Source organism: Babylonia areolata, chromosome 31 (genome assembly GCF_041734735.1).
Source record: "Babylonia areolata isolate BAREFJ2019XMU chromosome 31, ASM4173473v1, whole genome shotgun sequence".
In the NCBI taxonomy this organism is placed as follows: domain Eukaryota; kingdom Metazoa; phylum Mollusca; class Gastropoda; order Neogastropoda; family Buccinidae; genus Babylonia; species Babylonia areolata.
Genome location: NC_134906.1, coordinates 15,696,702 through 15,720,154, shown reverse-complemented (window position 1 = coordinate 15,720,154; position 23,453 = coordinate 15,696,702). Strand labels below are relative to the sequence as shown.

Genomic DNA, 23,453 nt, shown 5'->3' with positions numbered 1-23,453 from the left:
GTTCTCTCACTCGCTGCCGCTCTTTTTTTCTCTATCAGTAACCCACTCACGCAGTCACACTAAATCATATGCAATAATGCATGTATGCTGGGTGCACATTGGGTGTGGTTATGCATTTGGTGTGTCTGTGTCTACAGGTACGCGTGCCTAAGTGTCTGGATCGTGTGCAAATGCTGATCTGAACAAACACAGTTTATGATTTATAAACAGCTATGGGCAGACAGGGCGTGATCGTCTCTTGCTGTTTTGACATAATTGTATTGATATCATAATACAGTGCAGACAGCCCATTTGATGGATATTGGATACATAGTTTTTCTTCTTTTAGAAGGCGAAAGAAACTGTCAGGTGTTTGTGTTGAATGAAGCTCAAAGGGGTCTTAAGAGTTAACGCACACAGCGTGGGTATATCTCCCCCTCCTTACAACTGTCCTGTAAGAAAACTACTGAATGACGATTTTCTCCAATGCCATAATGCTAACACTGTTGGCTGTCTGGTCTGACGACCATGTTTCAGTGTATTGTGTCAGGAACTGTGGCTTCACATTTCTTCTTCGTTTTCTGCCTGCGTGGGCTGCAGCTCCCAAGTTCACTCGTATATATATAAGGAGGAAGGTGGCATAATGGTTAAGACGCTCAGCTGCCAATACAGAGAGTCCGCGAGGGTGTGGGTTCGAATCCGGTCTGACCCTTTTTCCCAAGTTTGACTGGAAAATCAAATTGAGCGTCTTGTCTTTCGGATGAGACGATAAACCGAGGTCCCGAGTGCATCACGCACGTGGCGCACTGAAAAAGAACCTATGTCAACGAGAGTGTTGTTCTCAGGCAAAATTATCTAAAAAATTATCTCCTCTGATAGGTACACAAAATTGATATATAAGCTTGCACTCAAGGCCTGAGAAGCGCGTTGGGTTAGGCTGCTGTCAGGCATCTGCCAAGTAGATGTGGCGCCACGTATATGTATGGATTTGTCCGAACGCAGTGACGCCTTCTTGAGAAACTGAAACTCACTCGTATACACGTGTACCAGTGGGGTTTTACATGTACAACGGCTTTTACTCCGCCATGTGTACTGCCATACTCCGTTTTCGGTTTATGTTCTTGTTTCGTAACCCACTGAACGCTGACATGGATTACGGGATCTTTAACGTGCGTATTTGATCTGCACGTGTATACACACGAAGGGGGTTTAGGCATCAGCAGGTCTGCACTTAATATTGACCTGTGAGATCGGAAAAAATATCCACCCTTGGTGTGCCTAAACCGCGGGAAACTCGGACGAGAATCGAGCTCTGTAGCCATTCGGCCCCCGCACACACCGACTCCATGTTGAACTGCTCCACTGTAACTGTTGTTGTATTATTTGCTTTTCAGTGACTCGAATGTCCACCTTCCCGAAGGGCCAAGATAGATAGAGCGCTTCAGTGTGAATACGTCCAGTCTAATCCAATTTTATGTAACGAGAGAGAGAGAGAGAGAGAGAGAGAGAGAGAGAATACACAATATCAACAAAAAAGCACGACAAACTAGCTGTTCAACAAATAAAACGAGAAACAATCTATTCAGCTTGTTGAATTATAACAGAGAGCTAGTATGGCTCCAAAATAAACTCTGAACTATCTGTGTGTGTGTGTGTGTGTGTGTGTGTGTGGCGTGGAGGTAAGGAGATGATAAGGGAGAGGGGTAAGGTTTCTCTCTCCCTCCCTCCCCCTTTTACACTCGCACACACACATGCACATTCACACTCGCCCCCCCCCCCCCCCCCCACCACACACACACACCTCCACCCTGGCACATACCAACACACACGTACACACGAACGAACGAACGAACGCAGGCACGCACGCATGCACGCTCACACACGCACGCTCACACACACACACACACACACACACACACACACACACACACACACACACACACACACACACACACACACACACACGCATCCTCTATGTGCGGACGCGCGCGCGTTTGAGTGAGGAAGGGTGGAGCGGGTCATGGCTTTTGTTTATTTCAGTGTTTCACTGTGAAGGACTGACAGCCCCGCCACATACACCGGTTGTACTCCACCCAGCATCCCTCCTCGCCTCTGGTCAGCGGGGAGGCACGTGAGAGGGATCAGCTGAGGGATTAGTGTGACACATTAAAGACGGGACACACCTCGTCCCTCCGTGAAGCATTGTCGACCCCTGCCTGAAGAGGGGAGGGAGGGCGGGGGGAGGGGAGGGGGGGTGGGGGGGTAAGAAAATGATGGCATGGAGACTGGCCGTTTGTTTAACTCACTCAGTACGGCCAGTCCTCTCTTCTCCTCTACACAGACCCCTCGGATGTCCAGTGGGTGTCTGAATGACCCAACCTTTAGCTTCCGTCGTCAGAATTGTCGTATTCTTTGTCAACATTCACCTCTTCAGTGTAAGAGCCTTCCGCTTGTAATATTTTGATGGTTGTAATTGGGGTGAAACGCTGTTAACGTCGCCTCTTTCGCCGTTCGTATGGAGAGAGTTAAAGGAGGCTTTGGAAGTTAGCGTACATGACGAATACAGTATTGACAAGAAGACTGATCGACAGCATGCAGCATGCAGCAGTATTCATTCATCGTCTGAATCTGTCTATATGTCTCTGTCTGTCTGTGTTATATATATTATGTCTTGTTTGATGTTGTAGAAAAAAAACAACCACCCCAAACCACGAGAGGTAACCCGTCTGAAACAGAAATTTGGCATTTGGTGTCATATACTGTACTTTGTCAAACTGACCAATTCTGTCTGACCTTCGTGAATTGGTGGATGAAGCCATCTTCCCACCTTTATCAAAACATCCTTTTCTATAATCGGTCCGAAGCAGAAATTCAATAAACTTCTTTTTTTGTTGTCAGAATCTGTTATGTATAAAGTCCCATGGAATTAAAAGACAAAGAGACCACGATATTTGATTGCACCAAAAAACCCAGCTCGGTCCTTTGGGATTTAAAAAAAAAAAAATTTTTTTTTTGGACGCCGGTAAATAGCAGATGTGCCTCAGGTACAAGCCCCCCCCCCCCCCCCCTCCTCCCTTCTGTTCCCACCTTCTTCCCGCGCCACTCCCATACCGTCAGAAGCCATGCTACCTGTGGAACAGAGTGAAGTCATCACGTGGTCATCATGTGATTTGGGAGGTGGGGGGGAGGGGGAGGGGAGGGGGGGCCATTGTTGAGATTGGGACGAGGTCTGTGGGGACATTGGGGTCTCTCCTTCAGCGTGGTGTGGTAGTTATAATGCGGACTGTGCGCCCATTCTCTTGTTCCCATGCTCATTCTCTTGTTCCCATGCCCATTCTCTTGTTCCCATGCTCATTCTCTTGTTCCCTTGCCCATTCTCTTGTTCCCTTGCCCATTCTCTTGTTCCCATTCTCTTGTTCCCATGCCCATTCTCTTGTTCCCTTGCCCATTCTATTCTCTTGTTCCCTTGCCCATTCTCTTGTTCCCATGCCCATTCTCTTGTTCCCTTGCCCATTCTCTTGTTCCCTTGCCCATTCTCTTGTTCCCATGCCGATTCTCTTGTTTCCATGCTCATTCTCTTGTTCCCATGCCGATTTTCTTGTTCCCATGCCCATTCTCTTGTTCCCATGCCATTCTCTTGTTCCCATGCCGATTCTCTTGTTCCCATGCCGATTCTCTTGTTCCCATGCCCATTCTCTTGTTCCCATGCCGATTCTCTTGTTCCCATGCCGATTCTCTTGTTCCCATGCCGATTCTCTTGTTCCCATGCCGATTCTCTTGTTCCCATGCCGATTCTCTTGTTCCCATGCCCATTCTCTTGTTCCCATGCCGATTTTCTTGTTACATGCCGACTTACTTGTTCCTCCCATCGCATGCCGGAGTCGTTACCTGGGTGTGACGTCCACCCCACCCTCCTCCCACCTGCCACTGTTGGCCTTGTGAGAGCGACAGGGGGCTATTCACCTTAATTCCACCAGCACTTGAATGTTGATGATGTTGAAAGGCCATTTGGAAGTTGACGATGCTGAAAGGCTGGTGGAAGAAGAAGATGATGGAGTGATTGTGGCGGAGCACGTGTGGTGGTTTTATGGGTGTGGCAGGGTGTGTATACATGGGTTAGGATTCCTGTGGCTGCCGTGTCTGCCTTTTTTCTCACTCCTTGTGGGAAAGGGGAGGGGTGGTTGTAGTGGTGGTGGTGGGAACTGTCCTGTACTGTACACTGTGGGACATTAACTGCCCCAACTGCAGCCAGTTACCTCTGTCTGCTTGCTTTTAGTGTGTGGGTTGCCTCCTCCTCTCCCCCCCCCCCCTCCGTCCCTATGTCTGTGTGTGTGTGTGTGTCTCTATCTGTCTCTCCCTCGATGTTGCAATGCGCTTAGGTTGTACTGTGATGTGTCCATCTACCTCCTCTCCCTTCCGTTATTTTTTTTCCTTTGAGGGGCTGTGGCCTCATGAACTGGACAATTAATTTTGATTAATTGTTTGATTAATTTAGTGTGTGTGTGCGCGCGCGCACGTGTCTATCTTCAGTCTCCTTCTGTCTGTCTGTCTGTGACACACACACACGCATGCACACACACACACACACACACACACACACACACACACACACACACACACACACACACACACACACTCTCTCTCTCTCTCTCTCTCACTCACTCACACTTCTTTTCCCTGTGAGCGTTTCGTATTTCTGCAGACTGAGTGCAGCCGATCATTGCGACTTGCACTCAGAAAAACACGCAAGCATGAAATATAGTTATGTTGATCCAATGATTACAGATATGGAATTTAGTGCCGTAATTATGTAGAGACCACTTGAAAAGGACTGTGTGTAGATTTTTTTTAAAGGGTATGAGTGAAGGATCGTGGGGGGAGTGAAAAAGACTCTGAACCCCAGGTTTGTGTGTTGACAGGGCAAGTCAGGGTGTCGGCATACCTCAACTGTGGTTTGGTCACTGTGCATGGTGAGTACTCAGTATGTATTGTGTTGTGTTTGGGAGTGTGTTGTATTGTATTTGATTGTGTGGTTTGTATTGTGTTGTTGTATTGTATTGTACTTCAACCCTGAAATCCAGTACAACCTGTTCAGGGTCGGATTGCCGGCGACTAAACCGGCACTCTCACCGCTCCCTTCCGGGACTGGTGAGGCAGGTGGCTAGACACCCTTATGGAATTAAAAACGAGATCCATAAAAGGGCGTCGGCTCAGGAGAGCCACCGACGGCCATCTAGCTCCACCGTGCTGTGTGCATGCCACACGCAGTTGGCCCCCGGGGTGTGTCTACCCATGCATGCGAAGTCTGGATCCGGTAGAATCTGCGGAAGAAACCTATCGGTTCAACGGAGAGGAAGGCGGTTACAGCAACGCACTGTGGAGTGCAGAGAGCAAGATGAGACACTGAAAGGATATCTTGGTCATCCACTGCATCCGTGCTCATCCTCCAGTCGTCTCGACCTTGTCTTGCCACTGGAAATTCGTGGACCCGGACGAGAGAGTGAGGTCGACGTTGCGCAACTCCTCTTCACTTTAAACAAACTCATCGCGCAAGTCATCAGTCATCCTTACTGACCTTTCATCCTTCATCATTTCTAGCTCCCTGACAATGGTATGCCTGTCTTTGTCTGCCCCAACTGTCAGCGAACATTTCGTGCGCAGATTGGACTATTCAGCCATCTGCGCACTCACAGATAGATTCATGAGCATCCCCCCCCCCCACCACCACCACCCTCCCCCCATCCCCCAGCTGGATGACAACGATGGTCATCATCGATCTCGATGGACACACACCACTTCAACACCAGCTGTTTCTCTGCTCTTTCCGGAGAGAGCGCTCGTGTATTCGTTGAACGTGTAAGTATTTATTATATGCAACATTGTTTTGAATGATAGGAGAGAGGCAGAGAGAGAGAGGGAGGGGGGAGGGAGCCAGTCAGGGAGAGGGACCTAAATGTAGAGGGATTTACACTCAAGTGTTATAGGCGGCGAGTTTCACCCTGTACCCTGCACGGGTTGAAGGAGTTCCTGTATCACCTTGTCTCTTGTATCAGCCTGTCCCCTGTATCACCTGTATCACCCTGTCCCCTGTATCACCCTGTCCCCTGTATCACCTGTATCACCCTGTCCCCTGTATCACCCTGTCCCCTGTATCACCTGTATCACCCTGTCCCCTGTATCACCCTGTCCCCTGTATTACCTGTATCACCCTGTCCCCTGTATCACCTGTATCACCCTGTCCCCTGTATCACCTGTATCACCCTGTCCCCTGTATCACCTGTATCACCCTGTCCCCTGTATCACCGTCCCCTGTATCACCTGTATCACCCTGTCCCCTGTATCACCTGTATCACCCTGTCCCCTGTATCACCTGTATCACCCTGTCCCCTGTATCACCCTGTCCCCTGTATCACCTGTATCACCCTGTCCCCTGTATCACCTGTATCACCTTGTCTCCTGTATCACCCTGTCCCCTGTATCACCCTGTCCCCTGTATCACCTGTATCACCTTGTCTCCTGTATCACCCTGTCTCCTGTATCACCCTGTCTCCTGTATCACCTTGTCTCCTGTATCACCCTGTCTCCTGTATCACCTGTATCACCCTGTCCCCTGTATCACCTGTATCACCCTGTCCCCTGTATCACCCTGTCCCCTGTATCACCCTGTCCCCTGTATCACCTGTATCACCCTGTCCCCTGTATCACCCTGTCCCCTGTATCACCCTGTCCCCTGTATCACCTGTATCACCCTGTCCCCTGTATCACCTGTATCACCCTGTCCCCTGTATCACCCTGTCCCCTGTATCACCTGTATCACCCTGTCCCCTGTATCACCTGTATCACCCTGTCCCCTGTATCACCCTGTCCCCTGTATCACCCTGTCCCCTGTATCACCTGTATCACCCTGTCCCCTGTATCACCCTGTCCCCTGTATCACCCTGTCCCCTGTATCACCTGTATCACCCTGTCCCCTGTATCACCCTGTCCCCTGTATCACCTGTATCACCCTGTCCCCTGTATCACCCTGTCTCCTGTATCACCCTGTCCCCTGTATCACCTGTATCACCCTGTCCCCTGTATCACCTGTATCACCCTGTCCCCTGTATCACCTGTATCACCCTGTCCCCTGTATCACCTGTATCACCCTGTCCCCTGTATCACCTTGTCTCCTGTATCACCTTGTCTCCTGTATCACCCTGTCCCCTGTATCACCTTGTCTCCTGTATCACCCTGTCCCCTGTATCACCTTGTCTCCTGTATCACCCTGTCCCCTGTATCAACTTGTCTCCTGTATCACCTTGTCTCCTGTATCACCCTGTCCCCTGTATCACCCTGTCCTCTGTATCACCCTGTCCTCTGTATCACCTTGTCTCCTGTATCACCCTGTCCCCTGTATCACCTGTATCACCCTGTCTCCTGTATTAACTGTATCACCCTGTCCCCTGTATCACCCTGTCCCCTGTATCACCCTGTCTCCTGTATTAACTGTATCACCCTGTCCCCTGTATCACCTGTATCACCCTGTCTCCTGTATTAATTGTATCACCCTGTCTCCTGTATCACCCTGTCTCCTGTATTAACTGTATCACCCTGTCCCCTGTATCACCCTGTCCCCTGTATCACCCTGTCCCCTGTATCACCTTTCTCCTGTATTATCTGTATCACCCTGTATCACCCTGTCTCCTGTATCACCCTGTCTCCTGTATTAACTGTATCACCCTGTCCCCTGTATCACCTTTCTCCTGTATTATCTGTATCACCCTGTATCACCCTGTCTCCTGTATCACCCTGTCTCCTGTATCACCTTGTCTCCTGTATTAACTGTATCACCCTGTCCCCTGTATCACCCTGTCCCCTGTATCACCTGTATCACCTTGTCTCCTGTATTAACTGTATCACCCTGTCCCCTGTATCACCTGTATCACCTTGTCTCCTGTATTAACTGTATCACCCTGTCCCCTGTATCACCCTGTCTCCTGTATTATCTGTATCATCCTGTATCACCCTGTCTCCTGTATCACCTGTATCACCCTCGACCATCGGCCATCACCTATAGCAGACAACAATGTCACATCGACCATCACCTATAGCACACAACAACGTCACATCGACCGTCACCTATAGCAAACAACAATGTCACATCGACCGTCACCTATGATGGAGTCTCCCGTCGGACCGACGGATGAGTAGGCAGGCAGGCTTATCTGTCGGTGTGTGTCCTCATTTAGGAGGAGAGGCCGATTCTGGATGCGCAGCACTTCCCACATTTGTTGCACGGGGAAATTTCTCCAGAAGATGGACCCTGCTTCCTTCGCTCACGCTTCTCCTTAATGGCCAGCGTTCTCTTGTTTTTAAACGTCTTATGCCACTAGAGCACAGCATCCTCCAGCGACCATCACCTACAGCAAACAACGATGTCACATCGACCATCACCTATAGCAGACAACAATGTCACATCGACCATCACCTATAGCACACAACAATGTCACATCGACCATCACCGATAGCAGACAACAATGTCACATCGACCATCACCTATAGCAGACAACAATGTCACATCGACCATCACCGATAGCAGACAATGTCACATCGACCATCACCGATAGCAGACAACAATGTCACATCGACCATCACCGATAGCAGACAATGTCACATCGACCATCACCGATAGCAGACAACAATGTCACATCGACCATCACCTATAGCAGACAACAATGTCACATCGACCATCACCTATAGCAGACAACAATGTCACATCGACCATCACCTACAGCAGACAACAATGTCACATCGACCATCACCGATAGCAGACAACAATGTCACATCGACCATCACCTATAGCAGACAACAATGTCACATCGACCATCACCTATAGCAGACAACAATGTCACATCGACCATCACCGATAGCAGACAACAATGTCACATCGACCATCACCTATAGCAGACAACAATGTCACATCGACCATCACCTATAGCACATGACAATGTCACATCGACCATCACCTATAGCACACAACAATGTCACATCGACCATCACCGATAGCAGACAATGTCACATCGACCATCACCGATAGCAGACAACTATGTCACATCGACCATCACCGATAGCAGACAACAATGTCACATCGACCATCACCTATAGCAGACAACAATGTCTCATCGACCATCACCTGTAGCAACAACAATGTCACATCGACCATCACCGATAGCAGACAATGTCACATCGACCATCACCGATAGCAGACAACAATGTCACATCGACCATCACCTATAGCAGACAACAATGTCACATCGACCATCACCGATAGCAGACAACAATGTCACATCGACCATCACCGACAGCAGACAACAAGGTGACATGTCGACCATCCCATATAGCAAACAACAACGCCGTTGTCTACACCGAGAGAAGAAAGCGAAAGCGAAAGTTAATGGGTCGTTAAACTTGTTTTGATGTGGTCAGTTCAGCTGCTCATGTGACAAGCATAATTATGTTTCACACTTGTCTTGTTTATTAGACTGTTTCATTTGCGTGGTGTTTGACAGGTAATCTACTACAATAATTATGGGAGGAATGTTCTGCGTGTTAACTATCAGTGAGGGTATTCTTGGGAGGGAGGTGGACGGGGGGAGGGGAGGGGGAGGAAGGGGTGGGGAGTAGGTTAAACAGAAAGACTGACACTGACACCGACATATCTTATAGTCCATTCAGCATTGAGGTCCCCAAGACAATGGGGAATGACAATTTCACTGAAAAATGTTCTGAACAAATCAAAATATCCTGAATTGTAAATATTTCTATATTAATGGTAACACACACACACACACACACACACACACACACACACACTCTCTCTCTCTCTCTCTCTCTCTCTCTCTCTCTCTCCCACACACACACACACTCTCTCTCTCTCTCTCTCTCTCTCTCTCTCTCTCTCTTTATATATAAAGGCACAAAGTGGCAAAGTTTTGAATTATAGTATAATTGATTTTCAACAACCAGAAACTATCAATCAGTCACACACATACAGCAATTTAATCAGATTATGGCAGATTCATGCATTATCGAAAAGAATAAAGCTGAATGCTTTTGTAACTAAGTTCAGCAATGATGTCAAATGCACATGTGGATAACTTATTTCTAGCAAACACGTAATATTTGAATGTCAGTCTAAAATCGTTTTTTCCAAACTTCATCGAAAAATCTTGTGAATAAATTTTTAACAATTTCAAAATGCTATTCGTTATTGCAGAAGGTTTGCTGCGCAGTCCAATAGGACATTTGTTACAGTTGTTATAGTTGTTTGATGTTAACGTTTCCTTCCATTATTCCCCAGCTATGTATCTCCCTATGATGGATGGGCATGTGTGTGTACATATACATAATTATACCCATATGTGTTTGCATGCATTGAATTCAAAGGTTTTTAACGATGAGTAATATCATGTCTGTATGCATATATGTAAGTGCATGTGCCTGAAAGAGTGCTGCCCTTTAACTTGCCAGCTCATGATATGAATACATGATGGTGTAACTGCTTGCTTGCTTGCTTTTTTTTTTTTTTTTTTTTTTTTTCAGCGGGACGGTTAGCCTTCGCCGCTTTGTTTGTCGACCAAGTTCAGTCTTGCTGTGCTTGTGCCCCAGCGTTGATACTTCTCTTTCTCTTTCTCTTTCTGTTGACTTCTTTCTCTACCACACGTTTATTATTTATTCATTTTTTTTCACTATATTTATATCTCAGGTTAGTTTTGTTCAAAACTCATGTATGATCACGTCTTAACATCTAGTTTTGATGACACCCGCCATATATTCAGTATGTACATGTATCAGGACAGGACTTTGTATAAGATTTTCTTGTTGTCCTGTTCATCGATATCTGTGTTGTATTGTGGCATGTTCCAAATAAAATACTGTTTAAGCCAACACATACACAAACACGCGCGCGCGCGCGCGCGCGCACACACACACACACAAGTACGCTTAAAGACGTTTATTGTATTGTAGCCTTTACGTTTATAGTTTTTAATTTTATCTGCACACACACAAGTGGAGTGATGGCCTAGAGGTAATGCGTCCGCCTAGGAAGCGAGAATCTGAGCGCGCTGGTTCGAATCACGGCTCAGCCGCCTATATTTTCTCCCCCTCCACTGGACCTTGAGTGGTGGTCTGGACGCTAGTCATTCGGATGAGGTCCCGAGTGCAGCATGCACTTAGCGCACGTAAAAGAACCCACGGCAACAAAAGGGTTGTTCCTGGCAAAATTCTGTAGAAAAATCCATTTGGACAGGAAAATCAAATAAAACTGCACGCAGGAAAAAGTTATTTAAAAAAAAAATAAAAAAAAAATAAAAAAAAAGAAGAAGAAGAAAAAAAAAGGTGGCGCTGTAGTGTAGCGACGCGCTCTCCCTAGGGAGAGCAGCCCGAACTTCACACAGAGAAATCTGTTGTGATAAAAAGAAATACAAATACAAACGCACGCACGCACACACACACGCACGCACGCACGCACGCACGCACACACACACACACATTTACACATGTAAATGACAACGCATTTGTTGTGTGTTGGCAGTGATGGAAGGACGCCATTTCACGTGTAACTGGAAGGCAACCTGTGACTCCTACATCAAGGTGAGTACCTGCCCACATCACTGCTCTGGCCACAGGTCTCGATCTACGACACTTGAAAGCTGTGCTGGAGATAGACCTTGCCTGATTGGGATGTAACACTTACACACATGCACTAACGCACAAACGCGCAAGCGCGCATGCATGCAAACACAGAAGATAAAAATACTGAAGCACGCATTCCATTCCCTTTTTTCTTTTTCTTTTTCTCTCACGTCAAAAGGTTTCAGTTTTAAGGAGGTTGATTCATATTCGGAACACCAGGTCTGCTTTAAAATAACTACATAAAAGAGATGCCTGACCAATACATACACCATTTAAGATATATAAAATACATTCAGATTAAATACATTTTGAAGAAAGATATTTATGTCAGTTGAATATGTAAGTAAATAAATAAAATCGAAAGATATAAAACGGTTGTAAAAATATGTTCAATTATTTAAAAAAAGGAAGAAAGGGAAAATGTTAATTGGTAAGTGATGATGGTATTGATAACGAGTATGATAAGTTTCAATTTCAGTTTCTCAAGGAGGCGTCACTGCGTTGGGACAACTCTATGTATGCAACACCACATGTGCTGGGCAGACACCTGACGGCAGCATAATCCAACGCGCTTGTCAGGCCTTGAGTGCATGCTTATGTATTTGCGTACCTATCACAGTAGATTTCTTTTAACTTATTTTTTTCCAGAGGACAAAATTTTGCCAAGGGTTCTTTTTCAGTACGCCAAGTGCTTGCTGCACATGGGACCTCGGTTTATCGTCTCATCCAAAAGACTAGACGTTCAGTTTGATTTTCCAGTCAAACCTGGGAGAAAGGGCAAGAGCGGGATTCGAACCTACACCCTCACGGCTGTCTGTATTAGCAGCTGAGTGTCTTAACCATTCTGCCACCTTCCTCCCAGAGAATGATAAGGATGTTATTGTGGAAATCGATGACTAAAACACTTATGGTGATACGGTTGCAGCTGTCACTGATCCCCGAAGAACCAGGACGAAAACTACGTCTGAAGTCCAAACCTGTCCACAACACAAACAACCCAGTCTATGATGAGAAGTTTTCACTGTGAGTGTATCTCCATTGTCCGTCTGTCGCTCTGTTGGCGTCATTTTTGGTCCTGATGGTTAATGTCTTGTTTGTGTTTGTGATGGGCAGATTCCGGTTTGTTTGTTTCTCTTTGTCATTTTATTTATCCCCTTCCCCTCCGGCCTTCATGGCCCAAACCAGCCCCAGAAACCGATGAGCACTGTCCTGTGTGTAAGGAAGAGTGGGAAGCAGTCACTTGAGCTCTTCAGTGGCGAGCGGCCAGACTGTGTAATTGCTGCCGTGGGGGATCTGAGAAATCCATTATGACAGCGGTCCCCAGAGCCCCGTGTCAGTGGACCCCTGCTCCCTCCCTCCCCCACCTCACGCACAGGCCTCCGGCATGGGTGTATGTCTATACCACCACCACTACACCACCATGCGCTCTGCATGATCAGTGTCACTGTCATCACCGTATGTATGTCATATCGAAAGTCGGCCGTGCTAAATGTGATCGAGGCGAGAAACAGTTCTGGCATCACTCTGTTGGATGTGTGTAAAAATGAACATGTGTAATGTTTCAGTGTCCCCTTCAAGTACGTGAAATAAACTTTTTACCTTGCAACTTCATACCTTTATTGTAATGTTCTTCAGTTTCTTTGAGGTTACAGACTCTGAGGAACAGTGCTTTTTTCCCCAGGAAAGATAAATAGGATAGAAAGTTGCCCTGACTTACATTTCCTGTGGTCCTTTCACTCACTCCAGCAGATAAAGTTGTCACACTACACAGACTTATATCCGTGAACTTTTATTTTTTTTTATTTTATTTTTTTTAATGCAAGCAGTGACTTTGCTCATTGACTTTGTTGCGGAAGATGGAGCTGTGGGTGCATCGAAATACAGAAAATAGAAACAAGGAACACGGAAATATGAAACTAGGGACAACAGAGTAGGAAATTCGGAAAATCTTGGACACGGGAATCGAATGAAAATTCGGGAGCACTTAAAGGGAAAAGGTCACAGTACACACAGTCTACACTGACTGACCAACATCACACTACACACAGTCTACACTGACTGACCAACATCACACTACACACAGTCTACACTGACTGACCAACATCACACTACACACAGTCTACACTGACTGACCAACATCACACTACACACAGTCTACACTGACTGACCAACATCACACTGCACACAGTCTACACTGACTGACCAACATCACACTACACACAGTCTACACTGACTGACCAACATCACACTACACACAGTCTACACTGACTGACCAACATCACACTGCACACAGTCTATACTGACTGACCAACATCACACTACACACAGTCTACACTGACTGACCAACATCACACTACACACAGTCTACACTGACTGACCAACATCACACTACACACAGTCTACACTGACTGACCAACATCACACTACACACAGTCTACACTGACTGACCAACATCACACTACACACAGTCTACACTGGCTGACCTACATGGCGGGGCAAAAGAGGGGAAAGTCACACAACACACAGTCTACACTGGCTGACCTACATGGCGGGGCAAAAGAGGGGAAAGTCACACTACACACACTCTACACTGGCTGACCTACATGGCGGGGCAAAAGAGGGGAAAAGTCACACAACACACAGTCTACACTGGCTGAACTACATGGCGGGGCAAAAGAGGGGAAAAGTCACACAACACACAGTCTACACTGGCTGAACTACATGGCGGGGCAAAAGAGGGGAAAAGTCACACAACACACAGTCTACACTGGCTGACCTACATGGCGGGGCAAAAGAGGGGAAAAGTCACACAACACACAGTCTACACTGGCTGACCTACATGGCGGGGCAAAAGAGGGGAAAAGTCACACAGTCTACACTGGCTGACCTACATGGCGGGGCAGGGACAGAGAAGTGTGAGCAGACGGAGACACAAGGTGACTGAAGGTCAGCATACCACTGTCACAGCACAAGAGCTGGTCTGACAACATCAAGGACTGGACAGGGGTCAGCTCCAGGCAGCTGGTCTGACAACATCAAGGACTGGACAGGGGTCAGCTCCAGGCAGCTGGTCTGACAACATCAAGGACTGGACAGGGGTCAGCTCCAGGCAGCTGGTCTGACAACATCAAGGACTGGACAGGGGTCAGCTCCAGGCAGCTGGTCTGACAACATCAAGGACTGGACAGGGGTCAGCTCCAGGCAGCTGGTCTGACAACATCAAGGACTGGACAGGGGTCAGCTCCAGGCAGCTGGTCTGACAACATCAAGGACTGGACAGGGGTCAGCTCCAGGCAGCTGGTCTGACAACATCAAGGACTGGACAGGGGTCAGCAGTGGAACAGTGAGGAGGAGGTGGTCTGTCTCCTCAACTCCTGATGACTCTGAAGTTGAGGAACTGATGATTATGATACAGATACCGCCGCCTGATACACAGACGACTTTTGAGGGGGGGGGGGGGCGGAGGGGGTTGGGTGACCAATTACTGTCTCCTCGTCCTCCTCCTCCTTCTTTTTCTCCTGTCCCGTTGTGGCACCTTTGATGACTTGGCAGCCAGTTCTCTCTATTCCTCCCTGTTCCTTCTCTCTTTCAGGGCGTCGTTCAGTCTCAGGTCTGTCCATTCTGGGATATTGTCCTCCTATCTCTTTTTCTGACTGCCTCTTCTTCTTCCTTGCACTGTGCCTTGCAGGATTTTCTCGGCATGTCTTGCTGATCATGAGACGTGCCCATACTATTTCAGTTTGTGTGGGACTTTCTCTTATTTCCCATTCAAATGCAGTCAGTTGTCATGTGTCCACCAGTTTTTTTTCATTTCCCACGGTTGTTTTCACTGTGTGGTTTTCAGTTTCCCAGTCCTCTTTTCTGTTCACGTGATGGTTACCAGCCTTCAGAGCAGGACACCACCAGGCTGTAATCAACACAAGGACCAGAAAAAGAGAGACACTGATTGCATGGATAAGGACAAATGAAAAGACAGGGACAGAGACATTAACCGGTTGTGAATACCCTCCTCGCGGGCTGTACCCTGCAATTTTGGGGTAGCACACCCGTTCGGGTGTCATGGTGTATATGGCAAGGTTACCACCCCACTGTCCCGCCCCTTCCCTCCCTTTCTTTTCTGGGAGAGGCGTTGTTCAGTGATGACGTGTGGGATGGAGGGTGGAGGGTGGGAGGGGGAGGAACGGAACTTGTGTCAAAATGACTGGTTGTCTTTGTGTCATCTGGCACTTCTGGCCAAAGGGAAGTATTCGTCTTCCTTAGTGCCCTCTACTCTCCTTCCCTACACTGTGTGTCAAGTCAATGTTTTATTTCATGATGGTAAATTGGATAAGCAACAATTGCTTTTTTAACATAAAAAATGTGTGTGTGTGTGTGTGTGTGTATTTCATAATCCAGAATTAGATTTCACTTACCATCGCCAGGTAATTGACCGGCAGAGACGTTTTAGGTCCCCGTTCACGTGAACAAGATCGAGATACAGGCACGGGTTCGGAGGACAAAAAACATGAGATTTAACCACGAGGTGATGAGAGTTTCCGTCCGAGTTACGTCCTTGTCCAAAGTAAAGGGAAGTGGCGAAACAGGAGAGTGAGAGACCCACCCACAGATTGGGTCTGAGATAAGCCAGACTGCAGAGTGTGAAGAGGAGGGTCTGAGATAAGCCAGACTGCAGAGTGTGAAGAGGAGGGTCTGAGATAAGTCAGACCACAGGGTGTGAAGAGGAGGGGCAGTATCGTCAGGGACTGAGGACCGCGAGCTTTTGAAGATGCTGAACTCACTCAGCCTTAAACGGACCGTGTACACTCGAACTAGTTATAAGTTATATCAAACTATTTCTCAGTTGGTGTTAGGTATATTAAACTGTTTATCAGTTGGTGTATGTACATAACAAGGTACATGGGGAAACTGCCCCTCATAGGGAAAATGACCTAGGGCAACGGGGTGCAGTTTCATACAGATCTGCCTTATTGTGATGTTATTTCATTTGCCCTTTCATTAAGGTAAACTTGTGCCCAGTTTTTAGTTCAACCAACATCTTATGAATTTAGATTGCTGTGTGTGTGTGTGTGTGTGTGTGTGTGTGTGTGTGTGTGATGACACGGGTTAAGAGAGTAAATCAATTTGATGTGTATTTGTGTGTGTGTGTGTGTGCGCGCGCGCGTGTGTGTGCGCACGTGTTTGCGTTTGCTGAGAATTTGTACACACTATATTGCAAATACCCTGATGTAACAACATGTGAATGGATGTAGCGTAAAAACAGAGTTGAAACAAGTCCATGGCTGTATGCCTCGTTACAGGGAACTGCAAAAAAGTGACGAAAACAAACGGCTGCTGATTTCTATTTGGCACAAGGATCTTCAGTCAGGGTAAGTGACACTTCCGCTCTCTTCTGCCAGTCTCCCCTCTCTGCCCCCTACCCCGCATGTCTGCCTGCTTGTGTGCTTTGTCTGTGCTTCTGTCTATCCCACTCTGTCCATCTGTCTGTCTGACCGTCTGTCAGTCTCTGTCTCTCTCTCTTTCTGCGTCTTTCGTGCTTTATTAGGTGTGTATAAATTATCACTCAAGACGGGTATATTGTCTGTGTGAAATAGAGTTTATCATTTTTCGAATCGCGTACTGCACATTGTGAACTATATCCTAAATAGGTACACTGAATGCCAGTGAATGAATTTTGTTTACTCATGCATAATAACATGTTACTGAGGTTAACCAGTTGACACTGAAATGCAGTTTGAAGTGGAATTGTTTACATCCTGTTTAAAATAGCATAGTGTGAACGTAGACAAGTGTTTACACAAACGTGTTTCATTTTCTGTTTTTGATCATTGCTTGATGATTTTGTTTTCTATCCTTTTCGCTCATATCATCCTACCATGTACTGTCTGCCTGTCTGTGTCCGCCTGCCCCGCCTGCCCCGCCCCAACCAACTCGTCCCTCTCTTCTCAGTCACACACTCAGACACATACACACACAACTGCAAGAAATCGGACAGTAAGAAATAAAAACAAATCCTGGGGAAGCAAACCAGGTCAGTTTTATTTTGAAAAAAAAAAGCCAGGGATCTTCAGTATAAATCTGTACTGCGGGAAAGAACACAAATCGTGAGTGGAGATAAGAACAGAACAAGGTCTGTATGAAAACAAGAAAAGAACAAGATGTGTGTGGAGACAAGAACAGAGCAAGGTGTGGGTGGAGACAAGAACAGAACAGGGTGTAGGTGGAGACAGAAAAAGGAACAGGGTGTGGGTGGAGACAAGAACAGAACAGAACAGAACAAGGTGTGGGTGGAGACAAGAACAGAACAGAACAGAACAAGGTGTGGGTGGAGACAAGAACAAGGAACAGGGTGTGGGTGGAGACAAGAACAGAACAGAACAGAACAAGGTGTGGGTGGAGACAAGAACAGAACAGAACAGAACAAGGTGTGGGTGGAGACAAGAACAGAACAAGGTGTGGGTGGAGACAAGAACAGAACAAGGTGTGGGTGGAGACAAGAACAGAGCAAGGTGTGAGTGGAGACAAGAACAGAACAGAACAAGGTGTGGGTGGAGACAAGAACAGAACAGAACAAGGTGTGGGTGGAGACAAGAACAGAACAAGGTGTGGGTGGAGACAAGAACAGAACAGAACAAGGTGTGGGTGGAGACAAGAACAGAACAGAACATGGTGTGGGTGGAGACAAGAACAGAACAGAACATGGTGTGGGTGGAGACAAGAACAGAACAAGGTGTGGGTGGAGACAAGGACAGAACAGAACAGGGTGTGGGTGGAGACATGAACAGAACAGAACAGGGTGTGGGTGGAGACAAGAACAGAACAAGGTGTGGATGGAGACAAGAACAGAACAGAACAGGGTGTGGGTGGAGACAAGAACAGAACAGAACATGGTGTGGGTGGAGACAAGAACAGAACAAGGTGTGGATGGAGACAAGAACAGAACAGAACAGGGTGTGGGTGGAGACAAGAACAGAACAGGGTGTGGGTGGAGACAAGAACAGAACAAGGTGTGGGTGGAGACAAGAACAGAACAGGGTGTGGGTGGAGACAAGAACAGAACAGAACAAGGTGTGGGTGGAGACAAGAACAGAACAAGGTGTGGGTGGAGACAAGAACAGAACAGGGTGTTGGTGGAGACAAGAACAGAACAAGGTGTGGGTGGAGACAAGGACAGAACAGGGTGTGGGTGGAGACAAGAACAGAACAGAACAGGGTGTGGGTGGAGACAAGAACAGAACAAGGTGTGGGTGGAGACAAGAACAGAACAAGGTGTGGGTGGAGACAAGGACAGAACAGGGTGTGGGTGGAGACAAGACAGAACAGGGTGTGGGTGGAGACAAGAACAGAACAGGGTGTGGGTGGAGACAAGGATAGAACAAGGTGTGGGTGGAGACAAGAACAGAACAAGGTGTGGGTGGAGACAAGGACAGAACAAGGTGTGAGTGGAGACAAGGATAGAACAGAACATGGTGTGGGTGGAGACAAGAACAGAACAAGGTGTGGGTGGAGACAAGAACAGAACAGAACATGGTGTGGGTGGAGACAAGAACAGAACAAGGTGTGGGTGGAGACAAGAACAGAACAGGGTGTGGGTGGAGACAAGAACAGAACAGAACAAGGTGTGGGTGGAGACAAGAACAGAACAAGGTGTGGGTGGAGACAAGAACAGAACAGAACAAGGTGTGGGTGGAGACAAGAATAGAACAGAACAAGGTGTGGGTGGAGACAAGAACAGAACAGGGTGTGGGTGGAGACAAGAACAGAACAGAACAAGGTGTGGGTGGAGACAAGGACAGAACAGGGTGTGGGTGGAGACAAAAACAGAACAGAACAGAACAAGGTGTGGGTGGAGACAAGGAGACAAGAACAGAACAGAACAAGGTGTGGATGGAGACCAGAACAGAACAGAACAAGGTGTGGATGGAGATTAGAACAGAAAGACCGGGGCAGGGAGAGGAGGAAGGTAAAGTTGAACGACTGTCGTGTACGGTCAGCACACAGCGGGTGGACACTTGGGGCGGAGGGGGCAGGAGAACAAAGGGAGGAAAAAGGGCGAGAAGGACAAAATCGAAAGGCGAAGAAAGTCATTGTCCACTAAAGACCACCGCTGGATGATGGATAACGCCTGAAGCCATCTTGGGACCAGTTCGCGTGCCTGCCACCGGGCTAGGACACAGGACCCACCCAGCGTTTGCTCTCCTCACCCTTCCCACCCCGACCCCTTTGTGCCCTCTCCCTCTCCCCACCCCAATACAATAGGTTGCCCAAATAAAAAACAAAAAATACAAAAAAAGAAACAAAACAAAACAAAAAAAACACGACGCTAACCCGGAGCGATGGGAAAAAAATGATTTGTGAACCAAAGCACTTGCATGGCATAGCCAAGGCATACCTTTTCCACTTGGAGAGTGGACCTCCCCCCCCCCCCCCCCCCCCCCCCCCCCCCCCCCCCCACACACACACACACAAGCTGTACTTTGATGGGCATGCAATAGCACACATAACAAGGTTTGTGCCAACATAGTGTGTGTGGCTTTTAGGCAGATACCTGTTCTGAGTGAAGTACATGCAGACAAATACTGTAGCTGATGTAGGCTTTCAGGAGTGGAGCTGTAAGTGATGTGAGACCTTCGAACGGTAGTCCAGACTGAGTCGGGGACTGGAGGAAGTGAACTTTCATTACGGAAGCTTGTCACCAACAGTACCAAGGACGCGAAACAAGACAACTGGAGACGAAACCGAACCTTCCAGTTCTGAGATTCCGGAATATAAGGAAGGAAAGTTAGAAATTAGAAGAAAAAAACCCAAAAACCCAAGACCTAAGCCCAGAACCGTAATGGCGAAATCCAGTAGGTATTCAAACTCAACTCCAAGAAATAAACCAGCCAGGACTTCGCCCCACCGCGCACACCCAGGGTTCTCCATAGGAACGCCAGCCACTTTCAGTTTGTTTCTCAAGGAGGCGTCACTGCGTTCGGACAAATCCATATATGCTATACCACATTTGCTAGGCAATGCGATAAGGTGGCAGACGGGGAGACTGTCCACCATATACCACCAGGCAGACAGCCACGATTCGCCCATTCAAACAACGCAAACTTCATTGAACAAAGAAACCCAAGCCATGAACAACTTTACTGAAAGAGGCTTTTCGCCACCAGGTCGATCGACTGCGCTTCAAGTCAAATAAAACGAGGATGGGGGAAGGGAATAATCTTCATCAGTGACTTGACTCGTTGGTTTAATGATTGATCAGTTGATTGATTGATGGATGGAGTTTCGGAGTTTTTTGTGTTCCAGAGGCAGGAATTTCCCTCTTTAAATGAGACATTTGGAAAAAATCTTACGTGACTGTACTGGTGAACGTATAATACTCACGAGAAACAGGAGAAAAAACAAGAAAGATAACTGCGCCTTTCCTGCACCCTCTGTGGGAAAGAAAGCGGCAAGGGGAGGGGGGGGGGGGGGGGTGCAGGGCTTGTTTATCACACCCGGTCACAACTGATGTCTTTGTGAAATTGAGCTGTAGTCCATTTGTTTGATTGTGTGTGTGCGTGCGCGAGTATGTGTTTGTCAGTGATACATGCTGCAACAAGTTTTATCACCACAAAGACTAGCATATACCCACGGCTTTGTGTGCGTCAAGCGTTTGTGGGGAAGGGGAACAGGGACGTAACGATGGCCTTTTCGCTCTTTTTGCGCTGTCACTGTTGGCCAGCCATGACTGCACAGAGACCACTGAGCTGCACCGTTCGATCAGTGCTGGCCGACACTGCACACTGCGCCACAGCCACCAGTCTTTGATGATTGACCACGAGTGGTAGGACGGAGCAGTGCCGGGAACAAAGAGAACGGCCACACGGAAGGGGAGTGAATCAGGCCACCATCACTCCAGTCGGGCGGGTGAAGCCGACAACGGGATGTCGTCACGACTTCAGCAGAGCTTTGTCATTGTGTGTGAGGACTTGAAAACTTTGGGGATGAATGTTACTGATGCGGAATCAAGTCAAATATAACTATGATTGGAGGCGTTCCTGCCTAGCTGAGTGTGTCAGACATCAGTCCACCTGAGTGATCAGTGTAGAAAAGCACTTGCTCTGACCAGCCAGACGAGGCCCCATTAACCCCAGTGGTACGGATCAGCCGATGACTTGATAGATTTCAGTTTCTTGATAGATCTGTGCCCAACTAATCGGGGTTTTTAACCTGGCCGATCAGATCCACTTTGCACACATCCAGGACAAATTGCTTGTCGTGGAGGATTGGGACCACACTTGATTGGACGTGGTGTGGTAACTGCCTCTGTGGAGGTGGGCTTGGAGGGGAGTTTCCCTGGGGGGGGGGGGGGGATTCGTCTCCCTTTGTCGGGGCCTGAGGCTGGTTCGGTGGTTATGCCGTTTGACTGATTTTGTTAGTGCTCCTACACAGAAATCCGACAATTGAAAAAAAAAAGTAACCGCCATAGTAGCAGATCTGTAGATATCTTTAGGTCATTGAGCTCAGTGTTGGTCATTGCAGCTCTGTTTGAACAACAGACAAAACAGACGCAAAAGGAATACGCCGTGTTATGCCAAGCCGTGAGAACGGCGCGTGCACGTCGCGAGAGGCGGGCGGGGCTTGGAAAGCCCTTTGACCAACCGCCGTCGTTGATTGGCTGCCACTCTTCTTCCTCACGAGACCCACACCTGTTGTCGGGTCGGCTGACGCGCGGTGAGGGGGAGAGGGGGGTTGAGTGATGGGGGTTGGGGGCGGAGCTTTCTGCCGCTTTATTCTCCATTATTCAACGCCATCCCCACGGCTTGGAGAGGTCAGAGCATCGGCAGGCGGGCCCTGACAGACGCTGCCGAAGTGCTGAGAGGGAATTGTGTGGAGTGGATCGCTCTTGGCTCTGTCCAATCTATTGTGAGTGCTTCCTGCTCCGTCAAGTGTGTGGACTATTAATATTTTTCTCTACATCGTTGAAGAAGTTGATACACTGAAGGACTGTCAATGCGTTCAGTCAATTGACTGCACACGGAAACGCACGCCTGGATTGCCATCGATTGTTCTGAGTGTGTTCCAACCTGTATGTGTTTACAGCTGCCTGGTGCTGAGTAAGTTAGGGGTGGGTGCGATGCTCTTTTGTTTTGACACTTGCGGAACTGTCATTGCTACAGCTTTGAAGGACTGTGGGCTTGAAAAGAAGTGTGTGAATGAAGAAAGTGAAAACAGGAGGTGCAGTCTGCGTGTTGTGTTGGTGGTTGTGGTTGCACCAGTCAGTGAAGGTCAGCAGTGTTAGATGTGCAGTGAAGAACACAGCAAGATATCCACATCAACAGAAGCTGTAGCCTATCACTTTCAAAGACCTGGCTGACTTGCTGATCTCAAGCCGCCCTCCCTCCTGTCTAGATGGACCCAAACTGGAAGGGAAACAGTGCTTTATTCGACCCACCATCCCTGTCATGTACGCACGAAAGAGGAAGAAGGCACTGGGTGAAGTATCCTTCAATACTCCCCTGACCCTCCCCCCATCCAGCACCATGCGCCAGCCCAAGTTGGTGAAAGTGCTGAAGAAAGTCCAGCGGCATCTGCCCAGACTGCCAGGTTCCCAGCTGAAGAGCTTCAAGGAACTGCAAGCCCTGGACAGCCAGTGGAGATGTTCCTGCCCAGACTGTGACCACACAGCTGCACTCAGCAGAGACAAGGCCGGTACCAGACCTGCTGACACCTCCTTGGGTTCTCCCCGGGCACCTGTTGGCGGGGAGGGTGCTGAGAACGAGCCTCTGGTGGAGGGTGTGAGCGGCAAGGCCTGCAAGGAAGTG

General features: G+C 48.0%; 1 protein-coding gene across 1 annotated transcript in view; it reads left to right on the top strand.

Moving 5' to 3' along the window:
* LOC143275821 (uncharacterized) overlaps nucleotides 1-23,453 on the top strand; it is a 91,039-nt gene that overhangs the window by 25,508 nt on the left and 42,078 nt on the right. Inside the window, exons 4-7 of the mRNA XM_076580099.1 lie at nucleotides 4,899-4,949; nucleotides 11,555-11,613; nucleotides 12,581-12,678; nucleotides 16,953-17,021. Of these exons, the coding sequence (XP_076436214.1) occupies nucleotides 4,899-4,949; nucleotides 11,555-11,613; nucleotides 12,581-12,678; nucleotides 16,953-17,021 (277 nt within the window). The remainder of the gene's footprint in view (nucleotides 1-4,898; nucleotides 4,950-11,554; nucleotides 11,614-12,580; nucleotides 12,679-16,952; nucleotides 17,022-23,453) is intronic.